General features: G+C 52.8%; 1 protein-coding gene across 1 annotated transcript in view; it reads right to left on the bottom strand.

Moving 5' to 3' along the window:
• Positions 1 to 24585, bottom strand: part of LOC144488369 (MAP/microtubule affinity-regulating kinase 3-like) — a gene marked incomplete at its 3' end in the record, with an annotated part of 65800 nt that extends 41215 nt beyond the window's left edge. The window contains exon 1 of the mRNA XM_078206430.1: positions 24387 to 24585. Coding sequence (XP_078062556.1) covers positions 24387 to 24437 — 51 coding nt within the window. The remainder of the gene's footprint in view (positions 1 to 24386) is intronic.
• Between the last annotated feature and the right edge of the window lie 478 nt (positions 24586 to 25063).

Genomic DNA, 25063 nt, shown 5'->3' with positions numbered 1-25063 from the left:
CACAGAAGGCCAGGGAGGAGGGGGGGGGGGGGGGGGGGTGACGTAATTGTGGCCTCCAAACTTCTGAAAGGTTTTGGACGGAGTGGATACAGAGACAGTGTTTCTTCATCATTTGATTTGATTTATCATTGCCACAAGTATTAATACATGTGGCAAAGTATTGTTTCTTGGGCGCTACACAGACAAAGCATACCGTTCATAGAGAAGGAAAGGAGAGAGTGCAGATGTCTGCGTGGAGTTTGCACGTTCTCCCCGTGTCAGCGTGGGTTTCCTCCGGGTGCTCCGGTTTCCTCCCACAGTCCAAAGATGTGCAGGTTAGGTGGACCAGCCATGATAAATTGCCCCTTAAGTGTCCCGGGGTGCATAGGTTGGAGGGGTAAATATGTAGGGATATGGGGATAGGGCCTGAGTGGGATTGTGGTTGGTGCAGACTCGATGGGCCGAATGGCCTCTTTCTGCACTGTAGGATTCTATGTCGTGTTACAGTCATAGCTAGGGTGCAGAGAAAGATCAACTTAATATAAGGTGGGTCCGTCTGACAGCAGCAGGGAAGAAGCTGTTCTTGAGTCAGTTGGTACGTGACCTCAGACTTTTGTATCGTTTTCCCAAAGGAAGAAGATGGAAGAGAGAATGTCTGGGTGCGTGGGGTCCTTGATTATGCTGGCTGCTTTCCCGAGGCAGCGGGAAGTGTAGACGGAGTCAATGGATGGGAGGCTGGTTTGCGTGATGGATTGGGCTACATTCACGTCCTTTTGTAGTTCCTTGCGGTCTTGGACAGAACAGGAGCCCATACCAAGCTGTGATACAACCAGAAAGAATGCTTTCTATGGTGCATCTGTGAAAGTTGGCGAGAGTCGTAGCTGACATGCCGAATTTTCTTCGCCTCCTGAGAAAGTAGAGGCGTTGACTCACGGGGAAAGAGCATAAACTCGAGGCAGTCGATATGAGGAAGTCCCCGAGAAACCCAATGGGGAATTCGGGAGGAACCTGTTCACCCAGAGAGCGGGGAGAATGAGGAACATTCTCCCACAGGGAGAGATTAGAAAACACAGAAAATAGGAGCAGGGGGAGGCCATTCGGCCCTTCGAGCCTGCTATGCCATTCAACATGATTGTGGCTGATCATCCAACACAACAGCCTGATCCTGCCTCCCTCCCCCCCATGTCCTTCAGCCCCCTTCTCCTCAAGTGCTATCTAACTGCTTCCTGAAAACATTCAATGTTTTGTCCCCAACTATTTTCTGAGGTAGCAAATTCCACAATCAGTTTCCTGATTCCCCCCCTTCCCCCCCATATCCCTTGATCCCTTTAGCCCCAATCTAATTGATTTTTGAAATCACACAATGTTTTGGCGTCAACTACTTTCTGTGGGAGTGAATTCCACACATTCACCACCCTCTGAACAAAGAACAAAGAACAGTACAGCACAGGAAACAGGCCCTTCGGCCCTCCAAGCCTGTGCCGCTCCTTGGTCCAACTAGACCAATCGTTTGTATCCCTCCATTCCCAGGCTGCTCATGTGACTATCCAGGTAAGTCTTAAACGATGTCAGCGTGCCTGCCTCCACCACCCTACTTGGCAGCGCATTCCAGACCCCCACCACCCTCTGTAAAAAACGTCCCTCTGATGTCTGAGTTATACTTCGCCCCTCTCACCTTGAGCCCGTGACCCCTCGTGAACGTCACTTCTGATCTGGGAAAAAGCTTCCCACCGTTCACCCTATCTATCCCCTTCATAATCTTGTACACCTCTATTAGATCTCCCCTCATTCTCCTTCTTTCCAGGGAGAACAACCCCAGTTTACCCAATCTCTCCTCATAGCTAAGACCCTCCATACCAGGCAACATCCTGGTAAACCTTCTCTGCACTCTCTCTAACGCCTCCACGTCCTTCTGGTAGTGCGGCGACCAGAACTGGACGCAGTACTCCAAATGTGGCCTAACCAGCGTTCTATACAGCTGCATCATCAGACTCCAGCTTTTATACTCTATACCCCGTCCTATAAAGGCAAGCATATGCCTTCTTCACCACCTTCTCCACCTGTGTTGCCACCTTCAAGGATTTGTGGACTGGCACACCTATACTCCTGATGACTCTGCCATTTATTGTATAACTCCTCCCTACATTATTTCTTCCAAAATGCATCACTTCGCATTTATCCGGATTAAACTCTGGGTGAAGAAATTTCTCCTCACCTCAGTCCTAAAAGGTTTACCCCTTATCCTCAAACTATGACCCCTAGTTCTGGACTCCCCCACCATCGGGAACATTCTTTCTGAATCTACCCTGTCTAACCCTGTTAGAATTTTATAAGTTTCTATGAGATCCCCTCTCACTCTTCTAAACTCCAGTGAATATAATCCTAACTGACTTAGTCTCTCCTCATATGACAGACCTGCCATCCCAGGAATCAGCCTGGTAAACCTTCACTGCACTCCCTCTATAGCAAGGACATCCTTCCTCGGATAAGGACACCAAAACTGCACACAATACTCCAGGTGTGGTCTCACCAAGGCCCTGTTAACTGCAGCAAGACATCCTTGCTCCTGCCAGGCAAGGTGGTGGAGGCGGACACACTGGGAACGTTTAAGACTTATCTAGATAGCCACATGAACGGAGTGGGAATGGAGGGATATAAAAGAATGGTCTAATTTGGACCAGGGAGCGGCACGGGCTTGGAGGGCCGAAGGGCCTGTTCCTGTGCTGTATTATTCTTTGTTCTTTGTACTGGAATCCTCTTATCATGAAGGAGTGAGGTGAATGGTGTAGATACACTATTCAGAAGGCACAAGTCAGGAGTGTGATGGAATACTCCCCACTTGCCTGGATGGGTGCAGGTCCAACAACACTCAAGAAGCTCAACACCATCCAGGACAAAGCAGCCCCGCTTGATTGGCACCCCATCCACAAACATCCACTCCCTCCACCACCGACGCTCAGTAGCAGCAGTGTGTACCATCTACAAGATGCACTGCAGCAACTCACCAAAGATCCTTAGACAGCACCTTCCAAACCCATGATTACTATCTAGAAGGACAAGGGCAGCAGATACATGGGAACACCACCACCTGCAAGTCCCCCTCCCGAGTTGGAAATATATCGGCCATTCCTTCGCAGTCGCTGGGTCAAAATCCTGGAATTCCCTCCCTAAGGGCATTGTGGGTCAACCCACAGCACGCGGACTGCAGCGATTCAAGATGGCGGCTCACCACCACCTTCTCAAGGGCAACTAGGGATGGGCAATAAATGCTGGGCCCAGCCAGCGACGCCCGTGTCCCACGAATAAATTTTCAAAAAACGTCAGAGGGAAAACTGGATTGACACAGAAGGGAGAAGGAAGCAAAGGATTATGATGGGCTTAGACGTGGAAGGACAGGGGGATGCTCGAGCAGGGGATAAATGCCGCCATTGACTGCTGAGCCGAATGCATCGTTTGAATGTCTTACGTAATCCGCGCAATAGCTCTCCATACTGCTGCCACCAACCCCCACCATTCTCCTGCCTGCCCCTCCTCCCCTGGTTTTCAGTCACATGTACCTACCCTCCCCACAACTCACCCACCCCTATATTATTCGAATGGCCATTGCTCACCGGCAGCTTTGGAGAGCCATCCACATTGGGCTATTCGACCACAGGGGGCATCGTTGCAAAGCCCCATTCAATTCCCACATCCCCTGCGTCTTTCCCCCTTGGCACGGCTGGCGAGATGCTACGGAGCTCCTTGTCATACCCCTCAGTCTCTGAATCCCATCCTGGTCCAGTTGCCAGTGGAAACCACCCCCTCTCCTCTCCCCCCCCCCCCCCCCCCCCCCCACACAACCCCACCCCCCCCGCCGCACCAAACCACCCTCTCTCTCCTACATCTCCTTCCAAAGCCATGTCACAGGCCACCATCGTGTCTTCGATCCGGGTACACAAAGACGGATGTCACACCCCACACCTGCCCCGAGAGGTAGGCCATTCGCCAAGATCTGAAATCCTTTCCCTCCCACCCGAGGGAGGACCGAGACTTTGCAGAAAATATTGGAATATTTAGGAAGATAGACACTGACTGAAGCCTCGGGTGACGGCACTTCAAACCTCGCCCTCCCCCTGCACCGCCCCCCGGAATCCCGCCTACCTTCTCGGGAAATCCCTTCTCAAGGGGAGCATGGGAATTCTATCCATTGTCTAATTTAGCCGGGGCAATCCACCTAACCCACATACTTTTAGACATTAAAGGTCAATTTAGCATGGCCAATCCTCCTAACCTGCACATCTTTGGACACAAAGGGACAATTTATCATGGCCAACCTACCTAACCTGCACTTCTTTGGACACAAAGGGGCAATTTAGCATGACCAATCCACCCAACCTACACCTCTTTGGACACTAAGGGGCAATTTAGCATGGCCAATGCACCTAACCTGCACATCTTTGGACATTAAGAGACAATTTAGCATGGCCAATCCACCTAACCTGCACATCTTTGGACACTAAGGGGCAATTTAGCATGGCCAATCCACCTAACCTGCACATCTTTGGACACTAAGGGGCAATTTAGCATGGCCAATCCACCTAACCTGCACATCTTTGGACACTAAGGGGCAATTTAGCATGGCCAATCCACCTAACCTGCACATCTTTGGACACAAAGGGGCAATTTAGCATGACCAATCCACCCAACCTACACATCTTTGGACACTAAGGGGCAAATTAGTATGACCAATCCACCCAACCTACACCTCTTTGGACACTAAGGGGCAATTTAGCATGACCAATCCACCCAACCTACACATCTTTGGACACTGAGGGGCAATTTAGCATGGCCAATCCACCCAACCTACACATCTTTGGACACTGAGGGGCAATTTAGCATGGCCAATCCACCCAACCTGCACATCTTTGGACACTGAGGGGCAATTTAGCATGGCCAGTCCCCCTAACCTGCATGTCCTTCAGATTGTGGGCGGGCTCCGGAGCGCCCGGAGGAAACCCACGCAAAGACGGGGGAAAACGTGCAGACTCCGCACAGACAGTCACCCGAGGCTGGAATCGAACCCGGGTCCCTGGCGCTGTGAGGCAGCAGCGCTAACCCACTGTGCCACCCAAGGGTTTGAAGTGCACCCTAAAAGTAAAGTTGAGGGGCGTGGTTATGGAATTGCTTAGCTGAAGAAGCACTCTCTCCTCATTTCAGAGAATTATATCCCACCATCCAGTGCTCTGTCCTCAACCCTGTTTGGTTTTCCAAGGATTGGGAATCTGCCTCGGAAGATGGGAGCCGTCTCCCGTGAGTATTGATCCCCCACTCGGAAGCCGTTTTGCAGACATTTACTTTGCAACGTCGGTGCTGAGTGAGGTCAAGTAGAAATGTGTGGGTCTCTGACTCACAGACTTAAAAAAGGTTCAAGAAGGAGACAAGAGCTGCCCGTTACTTGGCCCTCTTGAGACATAAATAACCAGCTTTCTGCTCCGCCGCTCCTGGAACGGGCTGCTGCGTGGCCAGCTTTCTCACTTCCATCTATTTTTATTTGCCCCCCCCACCCACCACACAGCCCGCACCCCCCCCGCCCCCCCAGCCTGCACCCCCCCCCCCCCCCACCACCCTATCAAAACCCCACCATCTCCCAAAGACTGGCCCCTGCCCCTCTCCCTGCAAGGTTCTGATCCCTGCCCAGGGTTTTTTTTGGGGGGGGGGGGGGGGGGAGGAGAACACAGTGTTTGATGAAGGGGGTGAGGGGAATTTTTCACACGCAAGTCTGGGTTGGTTTGGGGGAGAGAGGTGGGAGGGGGGTGAGGGGGAGGGGGTCTGGGTCACACCCAGGAGGGAGGGGCTGCGATCACAACCTGGCCACAACCTGGGCGGCACGGTGGCACAGTGGTTAGCACTGCTGCTTCACAGCTCCAGGGACCTGGGTTCGATTCCCGGCTTGGGTCACTGTCTGTGTGGAGTTTGCACATTCTCCCCGTGTCTGCGTGGGTTTCCTCCGGGTGCTCCGGTTTCCTCCCACAGTCCAAAGGTGTGTGGGTTAGGTTGATTGGCCGTGTTAAAATTGCCCCTTAGTGTCCTGAGATGCGTAGGTTAGAGGGATTAGTGGGTAAAATATGTAGGGATATGGGGGTAGGGCCTGGGTGGGATTGTGGTCGGTGCAGACTCGATGGGCCGAATGGCCTCCTTCTGCACTGTAGGGATTCTATGATGCATTGGAAATCTCCCTGTGTCGGTGTCAATTTCTTTGAACTGACTCATGCCCCCCCCTCCCCCCCCCACTATCCCCCCCCCCCCCCCACTATCCCCCCCCCCCCCCACTATCCCCCCCCCCCCACTATTCCCCCCCCCCCCACTATCCCCCCCCCCCCACTATCCCCCCCCCACTATCCCCCCCCCCACCCCCACTATCCCCCCCCCCCACCCCCACTATCCCCCCCCCCCACCATCCCCCCCCCCCACCCCCACTATCCCCCCCCCCCACCCCCACTATCCCCCCCCCCACTATCCCCCCCCCCCTATCTCCCCCCCCCCACCCAGGCCCTATCCCCGTAACCCTACATATTTACCCTAGCTCGTCCCCCTGACACTAAGGGGCAATTTAGCATGGCCAGTCAACCCAACCGACACGTCCTTCGGACTGTGGGAGGAAACCAGAGGAAACCCACGCAGACACGGGGAGAACGTGCAGACTCCGCACAGACAGCGACCCAAGCCGGGAATCGAACCCGGGTCCCTGGTGCTGTGAGGCAGCAATGCTAACCCACTGTGCCACCGTGCCGCCCACATTGAATCTACTGATGACCATGAAACTATTGTTGATTGTTGTAAAAACCCATCTGGTTCGCGAATGTCCTTTAGGGAAGGAAATCTGCCGTCCTTACCCGGTCTGGCCTACATGTGACTCCGGAGCCACAGCAACGTGGTTGACTCTCAACTAACTGTCCTCGGGCAACTAGGGATGGGCAATAAATACTGACCAGCCAGCGACGCCCGTGTCCCATGAACGTATTAAAAAAATCCCTGGAGATTGGGGTCTCAGGTCGCAGATCTATCCCACTGCCAGGGAGGGGACGCACTGGATGGGGGGCGTTCGAGTCTGGGAGCGATGGGCCCAGTCTCTATTTCCCAGTCTGTGTGCCCTGGGGTCACTGGCATTTCACCAGGTCCCTGGGTGAACCCGCCAACGTTTGTCAGTTCCTGCGGCAGCTGACGACAAGCCGAGTTTCACTTTCTGAGAGGAAGCACTGCGGGATGACCTGCGACAGAGACAAGGCACAGCAAGACTCCCACAAGATGGTTAACAGCCCTGTACCATCACCGCGTCCCGAGGTTCAACTCTTCTCTGCTCAGCCCTGCCAAGAGGGCGCACGGCGTTTTTGACCAGAAGGGAAATTGCTCCCAGCGTCCTGGGCCAACATTCGTCCCCGAACGAGCCTGCTCAGGATTGCATCGCTGCTTGTGGGAGCTTACTGCGCGCCAATTGGCTGCTCCATTCCAGCGACTCTCAGCTACAGTCCAAAAGCACTACGGGACGTCCCGAGGTTGTGAACAGCGCAGTGTAAACTGTTCTTGCCTCGGAAACAGGATAAACAGCAGAACCCAGCGACTGGGAGTGGCTTCATCTGGTGCCACACCGGATTTATTATCTGCGGAAACCAAAAGAGAAAACGCTGGAAAATCTCAGCGGGTCTGGGCAGCATCTGTGAGGAGAGAAAAGAGCTGACGTTTCGAGTCCGGATGACCCTTTGACAAAGCTCTCTCTCCTTACAGACCTGCTGAGATTTTTCCAGCATTTTCTTTTTTGGTTTCAGATTCCAACATCCGCAGTTTTATCCATTTAATTTGTTTTTAACATCTTCGGAAATTGGTTGCCAGCCGGGACAGATTGGACCGAAGGTCTGCTCACTGAGAATTCAAACATGAGTCCAGCCACGTCACTGCCAAGCTGCTGGTGGGCACGCGCGCCCCCACACACACACGGGCACGCGCGCCCCCACACACACACGGGCACGCGCGCCCCCACACACACACGGGCACGCGCGCCCCGCCACACACACACGGGCACGCGCGCCCCGCCACACACACACGGGCACGCGCGCCCCGCCACACACACACGGGCACGCGCGCCCCGCCACACACACACGGGCACGCGCGCCCCGCCACACACACACGGGCACGCGCGCCCCGCCACACACACACGGGCACGCGCGCCCCGCCACACACACACGGGCACGCGCGCCCCGCCACACACACACGGGCACGCGCGCCCCGCCACACACACACGGGCACGCGCGCCCCGCCACACACACACGGGCACGCGCGCCCCGCCACACACACACGGGCACGCGCGCCCCGCCACACACACACGGGCACGCGCGCCCCGCACACACACACACGGGCACGCGCGCCCCGCCACACACACACGGGCACGCGCGCCCCGCCACACACACACGGGCACGCGCGCCCCGCCACACACACACGGGCACGCGCGCCCCGCCACACACACACGGGCACGCGCGCCCCGCCACACACACACGGGCACGCGCGCCCCGCCACACACACACGGGCACGCGCGCCCCGCCACACACACACGGGCACGCGCGCCCCGCCACACACACACGGGCACGCGCGCCCCGCCACACACACACGGGCACGCGCGCCCCGCCACACACACACGGGCACGCGCGCCCCGCCACACACACACGGGCACGCGCGCCCCGCCACACACACACGGGCACGCGCGCCCCGCCACACACACACGGGCACGCGCGCCCCGCCACACACACACGGGCACGCGCGCCCCGCCACACACACACGGGCACGCGCGCCCCGCCACACACACACGGGCACGCGCGCCCCGCCACACACACACGGGCACGCGCGCCCCGCCACACACACACGGGCACGCGCGCCCCGCCACACACACACGGGCACGCGCGCCCCGCCACACACACACGGGCACGCGCGCCCCGCCACACACACACGGGCACGCGCGCCCCGCCACACACACACGGGCACGCGCGCCCCGCCACACACACACGGGCACGCGCGCCCCGCCACACACACACGGGCACGCGCGCCCCGCCACACACACACGGGCACGCGCGCCCCGCCACACACACACGGGCACGCGCGCCCCGCCACACACACACGGGCACGCGCGCCCCGCCACACACACACGGGCACGCGCGCCCCGCCACACACACACGGGCACGCGCGCCCCGCCACACACACACGGGCACGCGCGCCCCGCCACACACACACGGGCACGCGCGCCCCGCCACACACACACGGGCACGCGCGCCCCGCCACACACACACGGGCACGCGCGCCCCGCCACACACACACGGGCACGCGCGCCCCGCCACACACACACGGGCACGCGCGCCCCGCCACACACACACGGGCACGCGCGCCCCGCCACACACACACGGGCACGCGCGCCCCGCCACACACACACGGGCACGCGCGCCCCGCCACACACACACGGGCACGCGCGCCCCGCCACACACACACGGGCACGCGCGCCCCGCCACACACACACGGGCACGCGCGCCCCGCCACACACACACGGACACGCGCGCCCCCACACACACACGGGCACGCGCGCCCCCACACACACACGGGCACGCGCGCCCCCACACACACACGGGCACGCGCGCCCCCACACACACACGGGCACGCGCGCCCCCACACACACACGCCCCCACACACACGGGCACGCACGATCTGGTGGAGCAGCCTTTCCCAACCCACATTTAATCTCCACGATCAAAACACGCGCGATCTGGTTAGCTTCACATTAGAGTCATAGAGATATACAGCACGGAAACAGGCCCTTCGGCCCAACTCGTCCATGCTGACCATCGCTGTTAAGAGTGGTGTGTGAAGGTTAACGGCCTACATTACAATGGCGCTTGTTTGAAAGTACCTCAAGGATTGAAGCAATGTCCTTAGATCGAGAACGTCACCACATAAACACAAACTCTTGCACAAGACCATAAGATGCAGGACCAGAATCAGGCCATTCGGCCCATTGAGTCTGCTCCACCATTCTCAGCCCCATTCTCCTGCCCTTTTCCCCTAACCTTTGATCCCCTTACCAATCAAGAACCTGTCTATCTCTGTCTTAAATACACTCAATGACCCGGCCTCCTCTGTGGCAACGAATTCCACAGATTCACCACCCTCTGGCTGAAGAAATTCCTCCTCATCTCAAAGGGTCGTCCCTTCACTCTGAGGCTGTCCCTTCGGATCCCGGTCTCTCCGACTAATGGAAACATCTTCCCCACACCCACTCTGTCCAGGTATTTCAGTATTCTGTAAGTTTCAATGAGATCCCCCCCCCCCCTCATCCTTCTAAACTCCACCGAGTACAGACCCAGAGTCCTCAAACGCTCCTCGAACGTCAAGCTTTTCATTCCAGGGATCATTCTCGTGAACCTCCTCTGGACTCTCTCCAAGGCTGGCACATCCTTCCTTAGATACGGGGCCCAAAATTAATCCACGGTAGCACAGTGGTTAGCACTGCTGCCTCACAGTGCCAGGAACCCGATTTCGATTCCCGCTTGGGTCACTGCGTAGAGTCTGCAGGTTCTCCCCATGTCTGTGAGGGTTTCCTCCGGGTGCTCCGGTTTCCTTACACGGTCCAAAGATGTGTAGGTTAGGTGGATTGGCCATGCTAAATTGCCCCTTAGTGTCCCAAGATGTGTGGGTTAGGTGCATTGGCCATGCTAAATTGCCCATTACTGTCCAAAGATGTGTGGGTTAGGTGCATTGGCTATGCTAAATTGCCCCTTAGTGCCCAAAGTTGTGCAGGTTAGGTGGATTGGCCATGCTAAATTGCCCATTACTGTCCAAAGATGTGCAGGTTAGGTGGGTTGGTCATGCTAAATTGTCCCTTAGTGTCCCAAGATGTGCAGGTTACATAGAAAAACTACAGCACAAACAGGCCCTTCGGCCCCACAAGTTGTGCCGAACATATCCCTACCTTTTAGGCCTACCTATAACCCTCCATCCTATTAAGTCCCATGTACTCATCCAGGAGTCTCTTAAAAGTCCCTATTGAGGTTAGGTGGATTAGCCATGCTAAATTGCCTCTTAATGTCCCAAGATGTGCAGGTTAGGTGAATTGGCCATGCTAAATTGCCCCTTAGTGTCAGGGGGGACTAGCTAGGGCAAATGCATGGGGTCAAGGGAATAGGGGCTGGGTAGGATTGTGGTCAGTGCAGATTTGATGGGACGAATGGCCTCCTTCTGCGCTGTTGGGATTCTATGCTCACACCAGAGCCTCAGCAGTACATTCCTGCTTTTGTATGGCAGCTCCTCACACGGGACTGAGGCAGCGGCCGCACTCAATGCACTGACTGGCCCTGACGATGCACCTCCAGCGGTCCGTCACTCTCTGCACACAGTGATTGTGAAGTTAGTTGCAGTCAGGCCTCGGCCTAGTCTCTGATCCCAGCTACTAATTGCTGCTGGCTCAATAATCACTCATTGCTCAATACAAAAGCGCCAGTTTTTACTTTCACGCATCACATCTGTCCCTGAGGAAGACCAAGACACTGAGAGACCCTTTCTTGCCTTTCCAGTAAACTCCCACGCTTTCCCTCAAACATAAATAGAAACATAGGAGCAGGAGGAGGCCATTTGCCCTTCGAACCGGCTCCCCCATTCATTACGATCATGGCTAATTGCCCAACTCAATAGCCTAATCCTGCTTTCTCCCCATAACCTTCGATCCCGTTCACCCCAAGTGCTATATCCAGCCGCCTCTTCAATACATTCAATGTTTTGGCATCAACTCCTTCCTGTGGTAATGAATTCCACAGGCTCACCACTCTTTGGGTGAAGAAATGTCTCCTCACCTCCGTCCTAAATGGTCTACCCTGAATCCTCAGACTGTGACCCCTGGTTCTGGACTCCCCCCACCATCGGGAATATCCTCCCTGCATCTACCCTGCCCAGTCCTGTTAGAATTTTATAAATCTCTATGAGATTCCCCCTCATTCGTCTGAACTCCAGCGAAAACAATCCTAACCTAGTCAATCTCTCCTCATACATCAGTCCCGCCATCCCCGGAATCAGCCTGGTAAACCTTCGCTGCACTGTCTCGAGAGCAAGAACATCCTTCCTCAGAAAAGGAGACCAAAACTGCACGCAATACTCTAGGTGTGGCCTCACCAAGGCCCTGTATAATTGCAACAACACATCCCTGCTCCTGTACTCGAAACCTCTCGCAATGAAGGCCAACATGCCATCTGCCTTCTTTACCGCCTGCTGCACCTGCATGCTTACCTTCAGCGACTGGTACACAAGGACACCCAGATCCCGCTGCACACTCCCCTCTCCCAATTTACAGCCAGATAACACAAAACCAGGTCATTCAGCCCACCTGGTCCATGCCAACCCCCTAGTTCACCTTTCCCCGCCAACATATCCTTCTGTTCTTTTCTCCCACAATTGCTTAGAAGCCTAGAATCCCTACAGAGCAGAAGGAGGCCATTCAGCCCATCGAGTCTCCACCGACCACAATCCCACCCAGGCCCTATCTCCATAAACCCGCATATTTACCCTGCTACCCCCCCAACACGAAGGGACAATTTGCCATGGCTAGTCCACCTAACCTTCTTTGGACATTAAGGGAACCATATAGCACAGCCAATCCACCTAACCTGCACATCTTTGGACACTAAGGGGCAATTTAGCATGGCCAATCCACCTAACCTGCACATCTTTGGACACGAAGTGGCAATTTAGCATGGCCAATCCACCTAACCTGCACATCTTTGGACACTAAGGGACAATTTAGCCTGGCTAATCCACCTAACCTGCACATCTTTGGACAGCAAGGGACCTTTTAGCATGTCTAATCAACCTAACCTGCACATCTTCAGACTGTGGGAGGGGACTGGAGCACTCAGAGGAAACCCACGCAGACACGGGGGGAATGTGCAGACTCCACACAGACAGTGACCCGAGGCCGGAATCGAACCCGGCTCCCTGGCGCTGTGAGGCAGCAGTGCTAACCACTGCGCCACCGTGCCGCTCTGCTTATCCAACTTCCTCTTAAATACGTCAACCACCCCATCCATTGACTCTGTCTACACTTCCCACTGCCTGGGAAAAGCAGCCAATTTAATCATGGACCCCATGCACACCGGACATTCTCTCTTCCACCTTCTTCCTTTGGGAAAAAGATACAAAAGTCTGAGGTCACGCACCAACCGACTCAAGAACAACTTTTTAGAATCTTAGAAACCCTACAGCACAGAAAGAGGCTATTCGGCCCATCGAGTCTGCACCGACCACAATCCCACCCAGGCCCTACCCCCATATCCCTACATATTTACCCGCTAATCCCTCTAACCTACACATGCCAGGACACTAAGGGCAATTTTTTAGCATGGCCAATCAACCTAACCCGCACATCTTTGGACTGTGGGAGGAAACCGGAGCACCCGGGGGAAACCCACGCAGACACGAGGAGAATGTGCAAACTCCACACAGACAGTGACCCGAGCCGGGAATCGAACCCAGGTCCCTGGAGCTGTGAAGCAGCAGTGCTAACCACTGTGCTACCGTGCCGCCCGAATGGACCTACCTCGCATTAAGTTGATCTTTCTCTACACCCTAGCTATGACTGTAACACTACATTCTGCACTCTCTCCTTTCCTTCTCTATGAATGGTATGTTTTGTCTGTACAGCGCGCAAGAAACAATACTTTTCACTGTATGTTAATACATGTGACAATAATAAATCAAATCAAAATCATTATTCAACTCAAATATCGCTACATATTAAATTGGAGCAGGAGCTGGCCATTCGGCCCATCGAGCCTGCTCTGCCATTCAATAAGATCGGGGCTGATCTGCCACCTCAACGACACTTTGCCACCTTAAACATTGTTTAATTTCCCCAAATATCCGACATTTCTTTCATCTCCGACACTCAACGGTGAAACGTCGATAACGCTCTGGAGAGTCGAATTCCAGGGATTCACATCCCTCCGAGTGAAGACATTTCTCTTTATCTCAGTCCTAAATGATTAACTGTGAATAAATGTATATGTGGTTTCAGCATCTGAAAGGTTGGGCTGACAAGTGGCAACTAACATTGGCGTCACACAAATGCCAGGCAACGACCATCTCCGACAAGAGAGAATCTAACCATCGCCCCTTGACGGTCAATGATATCGCCATCACTGAATGCCCACTCTCAACACCCTGGGGTTCACCACTGACCAGCAACTAAACTGGACCCAGCCATATACATAGTCTGGCCACCAAAGCAGGTCAAAGACTGGGAGAGTAACTCACCTCCTGACTCCCCAAAGCCTGTCCAACATCTGCAAGGCACAAGTCAGGAGTGTGATGGAATACTTAAAGTAAAACCAAAGATTAGTCACAAGTAAGGCTTTCATTAACACTGCAATGAAGTCACTGTGAAATTCCCACTTGCCTGGATGGGTGCAGCTCCAACAACACTCGAAAAGCTCGACACCATCCAGGACAAAGCAGCCCCGCTTGATTGGCGCAAACATTCACTCCCTCCACCACCGATGCACAGCGGCAAAAGCGTGGCCCATCTACAAGATGCTCTGCAGCGACTCACCAAGGCTCCTTAGACTTCCAAATCTGTGACCTCTACCATCTAGAAGGACAAGGGGCAACAGACACATGGGGGACACCACCACCTGCAAGTTCCCCCTCCGAGTCACTCACCATCCTGGCTTGGAAATATATTGGCTGTTCCTTCACTGTCGCTGGGTCAAAATCCTGGAACTCCCTCCCTAACGGCACTGTGGGTGTACCTACACCTCGGGGACTGCAGCGGGTTCAAGAAGGTGGCTCACCCACCACCTTCTCAAGGGGCAATTAGGGATGGGGAAACAAATCCTGGCCTAGCCAGCGACACCCACCCAGCATGAAACAATTAAAGAAAGCACCCCCCCCCCCTCCCCTCCCAAACTCTAGCCATCATTCGGCCAACACACCAGCCTTGTGACGTACAGCCTTCCTATGGGAAAGCAAAAAGGTTAGATGCATCGGTCATGGTAAATTGTCCCTTAGTGTCCAAAGATGTGCAGGTTAGGGGGATTGGCCATGCTAAATTGCCCCTTAGTGTCCAAAGATGTGCAGGTTAGCTGGATTGGCCATGCTAAATTGCCCCTTAGTGTCCAAAGATGTGCAGGTTAGGGGGATTGGCCATGCTGAATTGCCCCTTAGTGTGCAAAGATGTGCAGGTTAGGTGGATTGGCCATGCTAAATTGCCCCTTAGTGTCCAAAGGTGTGTAGTTAGGGGGATTGGCCATGCTAAATTGCTCCTTTGTGTCCCAGGAGCGTGGGTGAGGGGGATTACATCAATCTGAGGCCCCTGTCTGCTTCAAGAAGACGACCATCATCCCGGTACGAAAGAAAAACCAAGCAGTGTGCCTTAATGACTATCGACCGGTGGCTCTGACATCCATCATTATGAAGTGCTTCGAAAGGTGAGTCATGGCACGAATTAATTCCAGCCTCCCGGACTGCCTGGATCCACTACCATCCGCCTACCGCCGCAACAGGTCCACAGCAGGCGCCATCTCCCTTGTCCTCCATTGAATACGTATCCTAGACATTGATCTTCAGGTCAAATTTGAGACAATAACCTCTTGGTTCTGGTCTCTCCCAGAAGTAGAAACAGTCTTTTAGAATTTACCCTGTCCCTCCCGCTCTCAATCTCACCTGTTTCAATGAGATCACCTTGAAATCCTAGCAGCCGGCCATAATCCTCAATCTCTCCTCATTGGACAGCCCCCTCATCTGAGGAATCTAGTAAACCTCGTCCATAGGTAGGGAGACCAGAACTGCACATAATAAGGCTTCCTTGCACAATATGGTGCATCATGCAGCATAGAAAGCATCCTTTCTGGTTGTATCACAGCTTGGTCTGGGCTCCTGCTCTGCCCAACACCGCAAGAAGCTACAAAGGGTTGTGAACGTAGCCCAGTCCATCACTCAAACCAGCCTCCCATCCATCATCTCTGTCTACGCTCCCCGCTGCCTTGGCAAAGCAGCCAGCATAATTAAGGACACCACGCACCCCCGGACATTCTCTCTTCCACCTTCTTCCGTCGGGGAAAAAGAGACAAAAGTCTGAGGTCACGTACCAACCGACTCAAGAACAGCTTCTTCACTGCTGCTGTGAGACGTTTGAATGGACCTATCCCGCATTAAGTTGATCTTTCTCTACACCCTAGCTATGACTGTAACACTACATTCTGCATCCGCTCCATTCCTTCTCTATGAACGGTATGCTTTGTCGGTATAGCGCGCAAGAGACAATACTTTTCACTGTATCCTAATACATGTGACAATAATAAATCAAATCGAATTCCTTGCTTTGAGTGTTCCAATCCTTTCGATAACAATAATGTTCCATCTTAATCTTTGCTGTAACTTCATGGTAAATTTCTGTACTCTGTATCCAAGGACACCAACATACTCCCCAGCACCAACGGTTAGGAGTTTCTCGTCACTTGATCAAGTATTCAGTTTTGCTATTCTTTCTACCCAAGTAAATAACCTCCCGTCTCCCGCCTTATGCCCCATTTGCCACCTCCTTACCCACACACCGAACCTGCCAAAAAGCTCCTCACAGTTTCCCTTCCCACCCAGCTTTGTACCTTCAGCAACTACAGCTTGTGGGAGCCAGTTTCACATTCTCCTTATCTCTGGGTGAAGACGTAATCCCAACTATTCCTCGATAGGATTTATCAGTGACCAGCATATGTAATGGGTGGCGCGGTGGCAGAGTGCCTCACAGCGCCAGGGACCCAGGTTCAATTCCGGCCTTGGGTGACTTTCTGTGGAGATTGCAGGTTATCCCGTGTCTGCGCGGGTTTCCTCCGGGTGCTCCGGTTTCCTCCCACAGTCCGAAAGATGTGCACGTTAGGTGCATTGGCCGTGCTAAATTGCCCCTTAGTGTCCAAAGATGTGCAGGTTAGCTGGATTGGCCATGTTAAATTGCCCCTTAATGTCCCAAGATGTGCCGGTTAGTTGGATTGGCCATGCTAAATTGCCCCTTAATGTCCCAAGATGTGCAGGTTAGGTGGATTGGCCATGCTAAATTGCCCCTTAATGTCCCAAGATGTGCCGGTTAGTTGGATTGGCCATGCTAAATTGCCCCTTAATGTCCCAAGATGTGCAGGTTAGGTGGATTGGCCATGCTAAATTGCCCCTTAATGTCCCAAGATGTGCCGGTTAGTTGGATTGGCCATGCTAAATTGCCCCTTAATGTCCCAAGATGTGCAGGTTAGGTGGATTGGCCATGCTAAATTGCCCCTTAATGTCCCAAGATGTGCCGGTTAGTTGGATTGGCCATGCTAAATTGCCGCTTAGTGCCCAAAGATGTGCAGGTTAGGTGGATTGGCCATGCTAAATTGCCCCTTACTGTCCCAGGAGTGTGGCTGAGGGGGATTACACCAATCTGAGTTCCTTATCTGCTTCAAGAAGACAACCATCATCCCAGTACCAACAAAAAGCCAGCAACATGCCTTAATGACTATCGTCCGGTGGCTCTGACATCCATCATTATGAAGTGCTTCGAAAGGTTAGTCATGGCACGAATCAATTCCAGCCTCCCGGACTACCTGGATCCACTACAGTTTGCCTATCGCCGCAACAGGTCCACAAAAGATGGCATCTCCCTGGCCCTGCACTCAACCCTGGAACACCTCGATAATAACCTATGTCAGACTCCTATTTATTGACTACAGCTCATCCTTCAACACCATTTTTCCTATGAAACTCATCTCCAAACTCCGTGGCCTGGGCCTCGGCATCTCCCTCTGTGACTGGATCCCGAACTTCCTAACTCACAGACCACAATCAGTAAGGATAGGCAACAACAACACCTCCACGATCATCCTCAACATCGGTGCCCCACAAGGCTGTGTTCTCAGCCCCCTTCTATACTCCTCATACACCTCTGACTGCGGCCAAATTCCCCTCCAACTCGATTTTCAAGTTTGCTGATGACACCACCGTAGTGGGTCGGATCTCCAACAATGACGAGACAGAGTACAGGAATGAGATAGAGAATCTGGTGAACTGGTGCGGCAACAATAATCTCTCCCTCAATGTCAATAAAATGATACAGACAATTATCATCTTCAGGAAGCGTAGTGGAGAACATGCCCCTGTCTACATCAATGTGGACGAAGTGGAAAGGGTCGAGAGCTTCAGGTTTCTAGGTGTCCAGATCACCAACAACCTGTCCTGGTTCCCCCCCATGCTGACACTATAGTTAAGAAAGCCCACCAACACCTCTACTTTCTCAGAAGACTAAGGAAATTTGGCATGTCAGCTACGACTCTCACCACCTTTTACAGATGCACCATAGAAAGCATCCTTTCCAGATGTATCACAGCTTGGTATGGGGCTCCTGCTCTGCCCAAGACCGCAAGAAAATACAAATGGCTGTGAACATAGCCCAGTCCATCACGCAAACCAGTCTCCCATCCATTGACTCTGTCTACACTTCCCGCTGCCTCGGCAAAGCAGCCAGCATAATCAAGGACCCCACGCACCCCGGACATTCTCTCTTCCACCTTCTCCCATTGGAAAACGATACAAAAGCCTGAGGTCACGTTCCAACCGACTCAAGAACAGTTTCTTCCCTGCTGCCGTCAGACTTTTGAATGGATTTACCTCGCATTAAGTTGATCTTTCTCTACACCCTAGCTACGACTGTAACACTCCATTCTGCACTCTCTCCTTTCCTTCTCTATGAACGGTATGCTTTGTCTGCATGGCGCGCAAGAAACAACACTTTTCACTGTATGTTCATACATGTGACAATAATAAATCAAATCAAATATTAGTAAACAGGGTAAATATGTGGAGTTACGAGGTTAGAGTCTGCTTGAGATGCCCTGTCCGGGGGGGAGGGGGAGGGGCGTGAAAGGAGGGGGGGGTAGGGATTCTATGATCTATATATTTGGGGTAGGGATTCTATGATCTATATATTTGGGGTAGGGATTCTATGATCTATATATTTGGGGTAGGGATTCTATGATCTATATATTTGGGGTAGGGATTCTATGATCTATATATTTGAACCCCCACCCCAGTTACAGCCTGTGTGTGCTCTCCCACCATCATCCTGCATGTGTAAGCAGCTTCTCTACATTGACACATTAAAATCCTTCACCCAGACAAGAGATCCAGCCTGTTCAATCTGTCCTGATCATCAATTTTGGGACCATTCCTCAGAAACACACTGTGAGACTCGTACATACCACTCTAACATCTTTCTAAATTATGGAGATCAGAACTGCACTCAGTGCTCCTAGTGTGGTCTAACCAAGGTTCATGGAACCATAGAAAAACATAGAATCCATTCGGCCCATCGAGCCTGCACCGACATCAATCCCACCCAGATCCTATCCCCATATTTACCCTAGCTAGTCCCCGTGACACGAAGGGGCAATTTACCATGGCCAATCCACCTAACCAGCACATCTTTGGACACTAAGGGGCAATTTAGCACGGCCAATCCCCCTAACCTGCACATCTTTGGACACCAAGGAGCAATTTACCATGGCCAATCCACCTAACCAGCACATCTTTGGACACTAAGGGGCAATTTAGCATGGCCAATCCACCTAACCTGCACATCTTTGGACACTAAGGGGCAATTTAGCACAGCCAATCCACCTAACCTGCACATCTTTGGACACTAAGGGACAATTTGGCATGGCCAATCCACCTAACCTGCACATCTGGAGCGGGATGTTGGCACGGTGGTTAGCACTGCTGCCTCACAGCACCAGGGACCTGGGTTCGATTCTCAGGCTTGGGTCACCGTCTGTATGGAGTCTGCACGTTCTCCCCGTGTCTGCGTGGGTTTCCTCCGGGTGCTTGTGTTTCCTCTCACAATCCAAAGTTGTGCGGGTTAGGTGGATTGGCCTTGCTAAGTTGCCCCTTAGTGTCAGGGGGGACTAGCTAGGGTAAGTGCATGGAGTTATGGGGATAGACCTGGGTGGGATTGTGATCGGTATAGACTCAATGGGCCAAATGGCCTCTTTCTGCACTGTAGGATTCTATGATTCTACATATCCCTATTCCCGTAACCCCACACATTTACCATGGCCAATCCACCTAACCTAGCCATCTTTGGACACTAAGGGGCAATTTAGCCTGGACAATCCACCTAACCCACTCATCTTTGGAGTGTGAGAAGGAACCCAGAGCACCCGGAGGAAACCCACGCAGACACGGGGAGAATGTGCAGACTCCGCGCAGGCAGTGACCCGAGGCCGGAATCGAACCCCGGTCCCTGGCGCTGTGAGGCAGCAGTGCTAAGCTCTGTGCCACCTTTCTACACAGGATTGACGTAACTTTTCCACTGGTCATCTCTAGGTCTCCAGAAACTGGTCACATTTCTATTTATATATCCCCAATGCACCCTGTGAAGCAGAGGTCTTGTGGCGCAGTGGGGTCAGTGTCCCTGCCTCTGAGACAGAAGCTCCGGGTTCGAGTCCCACCCCAGGACTTGACTGCCAAGGAAGGTGCGTTCATAACGCCGCCAAACAGGCTGAGTGTCAACCTGCAAAATCCTTCCAAACACGCCAATGCCTGGCGGTAAGACCGGGAGAGACATGGACATGGAGAGACGTGGGGTCAGCCACGCAACCGACAGAATATTGGAACATCTGTAGGGTGGCCAATCCCTCCAGGATGGGCCAGGAGTCTCCTGGAATTGAACATCAATCTCCAGTTCACCGCTGTGTGCGACCCCGGGGAAAAATCAACGGGATATTAAGAAAAAGGGATATTTTGGTCATTTATTTTCTGAACATTTCTCTTTACCACATATGAGACAGCACGGCGGCACAGCGGTTAGCACTGCTGCCTCACAGCGCCAGGGACCCGGGTTCAATTCCGGCCTTGGGTCACTGTCTGTGTGGAGTCTGCACGTTCTCCCAGTGTCTGCGTGGGTTTCCTCCGGGTGCTCCAGTTTCCTCCCACACTCCAAAGACGTGCTGGTTAGGTGCATTGGCCATGCTAAATTCTCCCTCAGTGTACCCGAACAGGCGCCGGAGTGTGGCGACTGGGGGATTTTCACAGTGACTTCATTGCAGTGTTAATGTAACCCAGCCTATGTTCGATTCCCGGCTTGGGTCACTGCCTGTGTGCAGTTTGCACGTTCTCCCTGTGTCTGCGTGGGTTTCCTACCACAGTCCAAAATTATGAGGGTTAGGTGGATTGGCCATAGAAAATTGCCGCTGTGTGTTAGGGGGATTAGCAGGGTAACTACATGGGGTTACGGGGATAGGGCCTGTGTGGAATTGTGGTCGGTGCAGGCTCGATGGGCCGAATGGCTCCTTCTGCACTGTAGGATTCTATGTAAAATGTTGAAAATGGGATAAAAGGTTGTTTGGCCAAAAGTCAAGCAATTGGGTGATGAGTCTTTGTGATTTCCGATTGGTGTTGGAAGGCCGTATGTCACAGGGATGGATGTGTTGGCCGACTAATGGCTGGAGGTTGGGGGAGGGGGGGCAACTCATGTGATAGAACCTCTAGGGATACATTTAATCCCAGTTGGCAACCCCAATTATCCTGGACCATCAGTGTCCATAGCTCCAGATTACAACATACACGTACAAGCACGTATTGCAACTCAGACATGCTGAGTTGTAACACAGCACCCCTAGATTACTCCGACCCCTAGCCCAAGGACATCCTTGTCAATCTTACTTGCGCCTCCTGCTCTGCCCAAGACCACAAGAAACTACAAAGGTAGCCCAATCCATCACGCAAACCATCCCATCCATTGGCTCCGTCTACACTTCCCGCTGCCTCGGCAAAGCAGCCAGCATAATTAAGGACCCCACGCACCCATCGGGAAAAAGATACAAAAGTCTGAGGACACGTCCCAATCGACTCAAGAACAGCTTCTTCCCTGCTGCTGTCAGACTTTTGAATGCACCTACCTCGCATTAAGTTGATCTTTCTCTACGCCCTAGCTATGACTGTAACACTACATTCTGCACTCTCTCCTTTCCTTCTCTATGAACGGTATGTTTTGTCTGTACAGCACGCAAGAATCAATACTTTTCACTGTATACTAATACATGTGACAATAATAAATCAAATCAATACCCTCTACATCCACTTTATAACGTGGACATCATGTCACAGAACTTGGAAAGTTAAGAAACGGAAATGTAGGAATTGAGGGAAATAAGTGCTAGGGGGTTAGGCGGTGGGGAAAGAGGGTAGAGAGTTAATGGAGAGGGTTTGTAAAGAGGCCTGCCAAAGACTGACAAGGCTTTGGGAGAGAGAGATCTGTAGTAAGGGGAGAGGATGAGCCACTGATGGGATAATGGAGAGGGAATGAGGAACAGCAGGATCCCAGTGCCCGTCACCATTGGCTGGAAGGATTCCTTATTAGAATCCATACAGGGCAGAAGGCAGCTATTCAGCCCATTGAGTCTGCACCAACTGTCTGACGGAGTAGCTTAACCAGGCCCTCTCCCCTGCCTTATGCCCGAAACCTACATATTTCCCATGGCCAATCCACCTAACCGGCACATCTTTGGACACTAAGGGGCAATTTAGCACGGCCAATCCACCCTAACCTGCACATCTTTAGACACTAAGGGACAATTTAGCATGGCCAATCCACCTAACCTACACATCTTTAGACACTAAGGGACAATTTAGCATGACCAATCCACCTAACCTGCACATCTTTAGACACTAAGGGACAATTTAGCATGGCCAATCCACCTAACCTGCACATCTTTGGGCACTAAGGGACAATTTAGCATGGCCAATCCACCTAACCTGCACATCTTTGGGCACTAAGGGACAATTTAGCATGGCCAATCCACCTAACCTACACATCTTTGGGCACTAAGGGACAATTTAGCATGGCCAATCCACCTAACCTGCACATCTTTGGGCACTAAGGGACAATTTAGCATGGCCAATCCACCTAACCTACACATCTTTGGGCACTAAGGGACAATTTAGCATGGCCAATCCACCCTAACCTGCACATCTTAGGACACTAAGGGACAATTTAGCATGGCCAATCCACCTAACCTGCACATCTTTGGGCACTAAGGGACAATTTAGCATGGCCAATCCACCTAACCTGCACATCTTTGGGCACTAAGGGACAATTTAGCATGGCCAATCCACCTAACCTACACATCTTTGGGCACTAAGGGACAATTTAGCATGGCCAATCCACCTAACCCACACATCTTTGGGCACTAAGGGACAATTTACCATGGCCAATCCACCCTAACCTACATGTCTTCTGGACCGTGGGAGGAAACTGGAGCACCCGGAGGAAACCCACGCAGACACGGGGAGAATCCGCAGATGGTGACCCAAGCCGGGAATCGAACCCGGGTCCCTGGCACTGTGAGGCAGCTGTGCTAACCCGCTGTGCCACCCACCAAGGCATACATAAAAACACCCCGCGACCACTACCCCAAGAAAAGCAACACGGGGAGAGTGTGGGTGGGGGGGGCAATCATGTTGGCGTTCGCTGGAACTTGCTGTCCCCACCACCCCCACCCCACCCCCACCTCTTACATAACAACAGTCCCCGCACTTTAGAAACGTACCATTGGCTGAAAAGCACTTGGGGAGGGGTACCCCGAGGAGGCCAAAGGCGCTATATAAATGCAACTCTCCCCGCCAGCTCTCCCTCAGCCATCAAGTCATGGGGGAAAGATCCTCCCCCTCCCCACCCCCTCCCTCCCCCACTCTGAGGCCTTGCGTGACACACGCCACAGAACATCAATCAAAAGCCCCCCCCCCCCCCCCCCCCACCCCACTTTGGTGGGAACAGAAGCAATAACGCGATACTCAGAATACCTGCGAAACCCCCTCCCCAATATTCCCCCCCAATACAAACACAATCTGGCTTCACAAATACAAGAGATGGATGGCAGGCGATTGAGACAGTTACAAGATCGGCAATATATGTAAATTACAATTTTATCCACACACAATTATGTCATAAATATGCTATACAATTAAGATACAATAAAGACAGATGACTAAATACACCACGCAGAAAAGCTAGGCACAACGGAGACACGGCCTAAGAAACGTTACATTTTAATTAAGGCATCGTATATACCAAGATGTGGCAGGATGCAATACATGTCAATTAGACAAATAGGTGAACAGAACATAGGTGGGGACTAACAAAACATGCATGGATCAACCCCTCACAGATACACAGTTGGTGAAAATGATTTCTGTTAGGAAGACAGTGGGAAGCTGTCTCTCCCTCTACACGCCAATGCAGAAATGGGAAATAAGGGGGCATTTAAAAAAAAATTTTTTTTGAAGGCAATTGCACAGTCACGTCCCTCCCTCCCTCCCTCTCCCCTCTTACTTACATGTTCCAAACAGCGTTCAGTAGGAGAGGGTAAGGTTAGCCTGGAAGACATCCTCAGTGTTTCAGTCCAAAATTAAGCCCAGAAAACAAAATACTGTAAGGGATGAGGGTTTTATTAAATAGCTCACTCCCCTCTCTCTCTCTCTCTACACGAGCATCCTCTTGTTCATTTCAACATGCAATGGTTATTTTTTTGTTGATTGCTGTGTATGTTTTTTTCCCCCCCAAGCCCCCTCTCTCTCTCTCTCTCATCAGTTCCTCATTTCTCCTCTCTCCCCCCCCCCCACCACTCTCTGCACATTCAGACAGAGAGACCCAGTGCCAGGGAGGCTGGAGTCATTTCAATGAGGCTCTCTCCTCGCATGATAGTGAAATGCACAGGCAGTGTCAATTTCAGTTCCCGGGGCTGTCCGGAGATCTCAGCAGCCCCGCTAGAGTGGCATTCTCCCCTTGCTGGAGAAAATATCCCATCGAGGATTTTCCTGTTTAAACACTCTCCCCCCCCCACCCCTTCCCCACTCCCTCCCCTCTTTGTTCCAGCTGTCCTTCCTGCTTCAGGTTGGCTGTAAAAACCGACAGTGCAGAGGGAAAGTCAGGAAGAGATGCTGAATGTATTGTGGAGAGAGAGAGAGGCTGAGAAAACCCAACCCAAACAGCACAGGAAATACGTCTGGAAGC

This window comes from Mustelus asterias, unplaced genomic scaffold (assembly GCF_964213995.1).
Source record: "Mustelus asterias unplaced genomic scaffold, sMusAst1.hap1.1 HAP1_SCAFFOLD_1496, whole genome shotgun sequence".
Lineage (NCBI taxonomy): Eukaryota > Metazoa > Chordata > Chondrichthyes > Carcharhiniformes > Triakidae > Mustelus > Mustelus asterias.
Note: the sequence above shows the minus strand (reverse complement) of the source record. Positions and strands in the feature narration are given on the sequence as shown.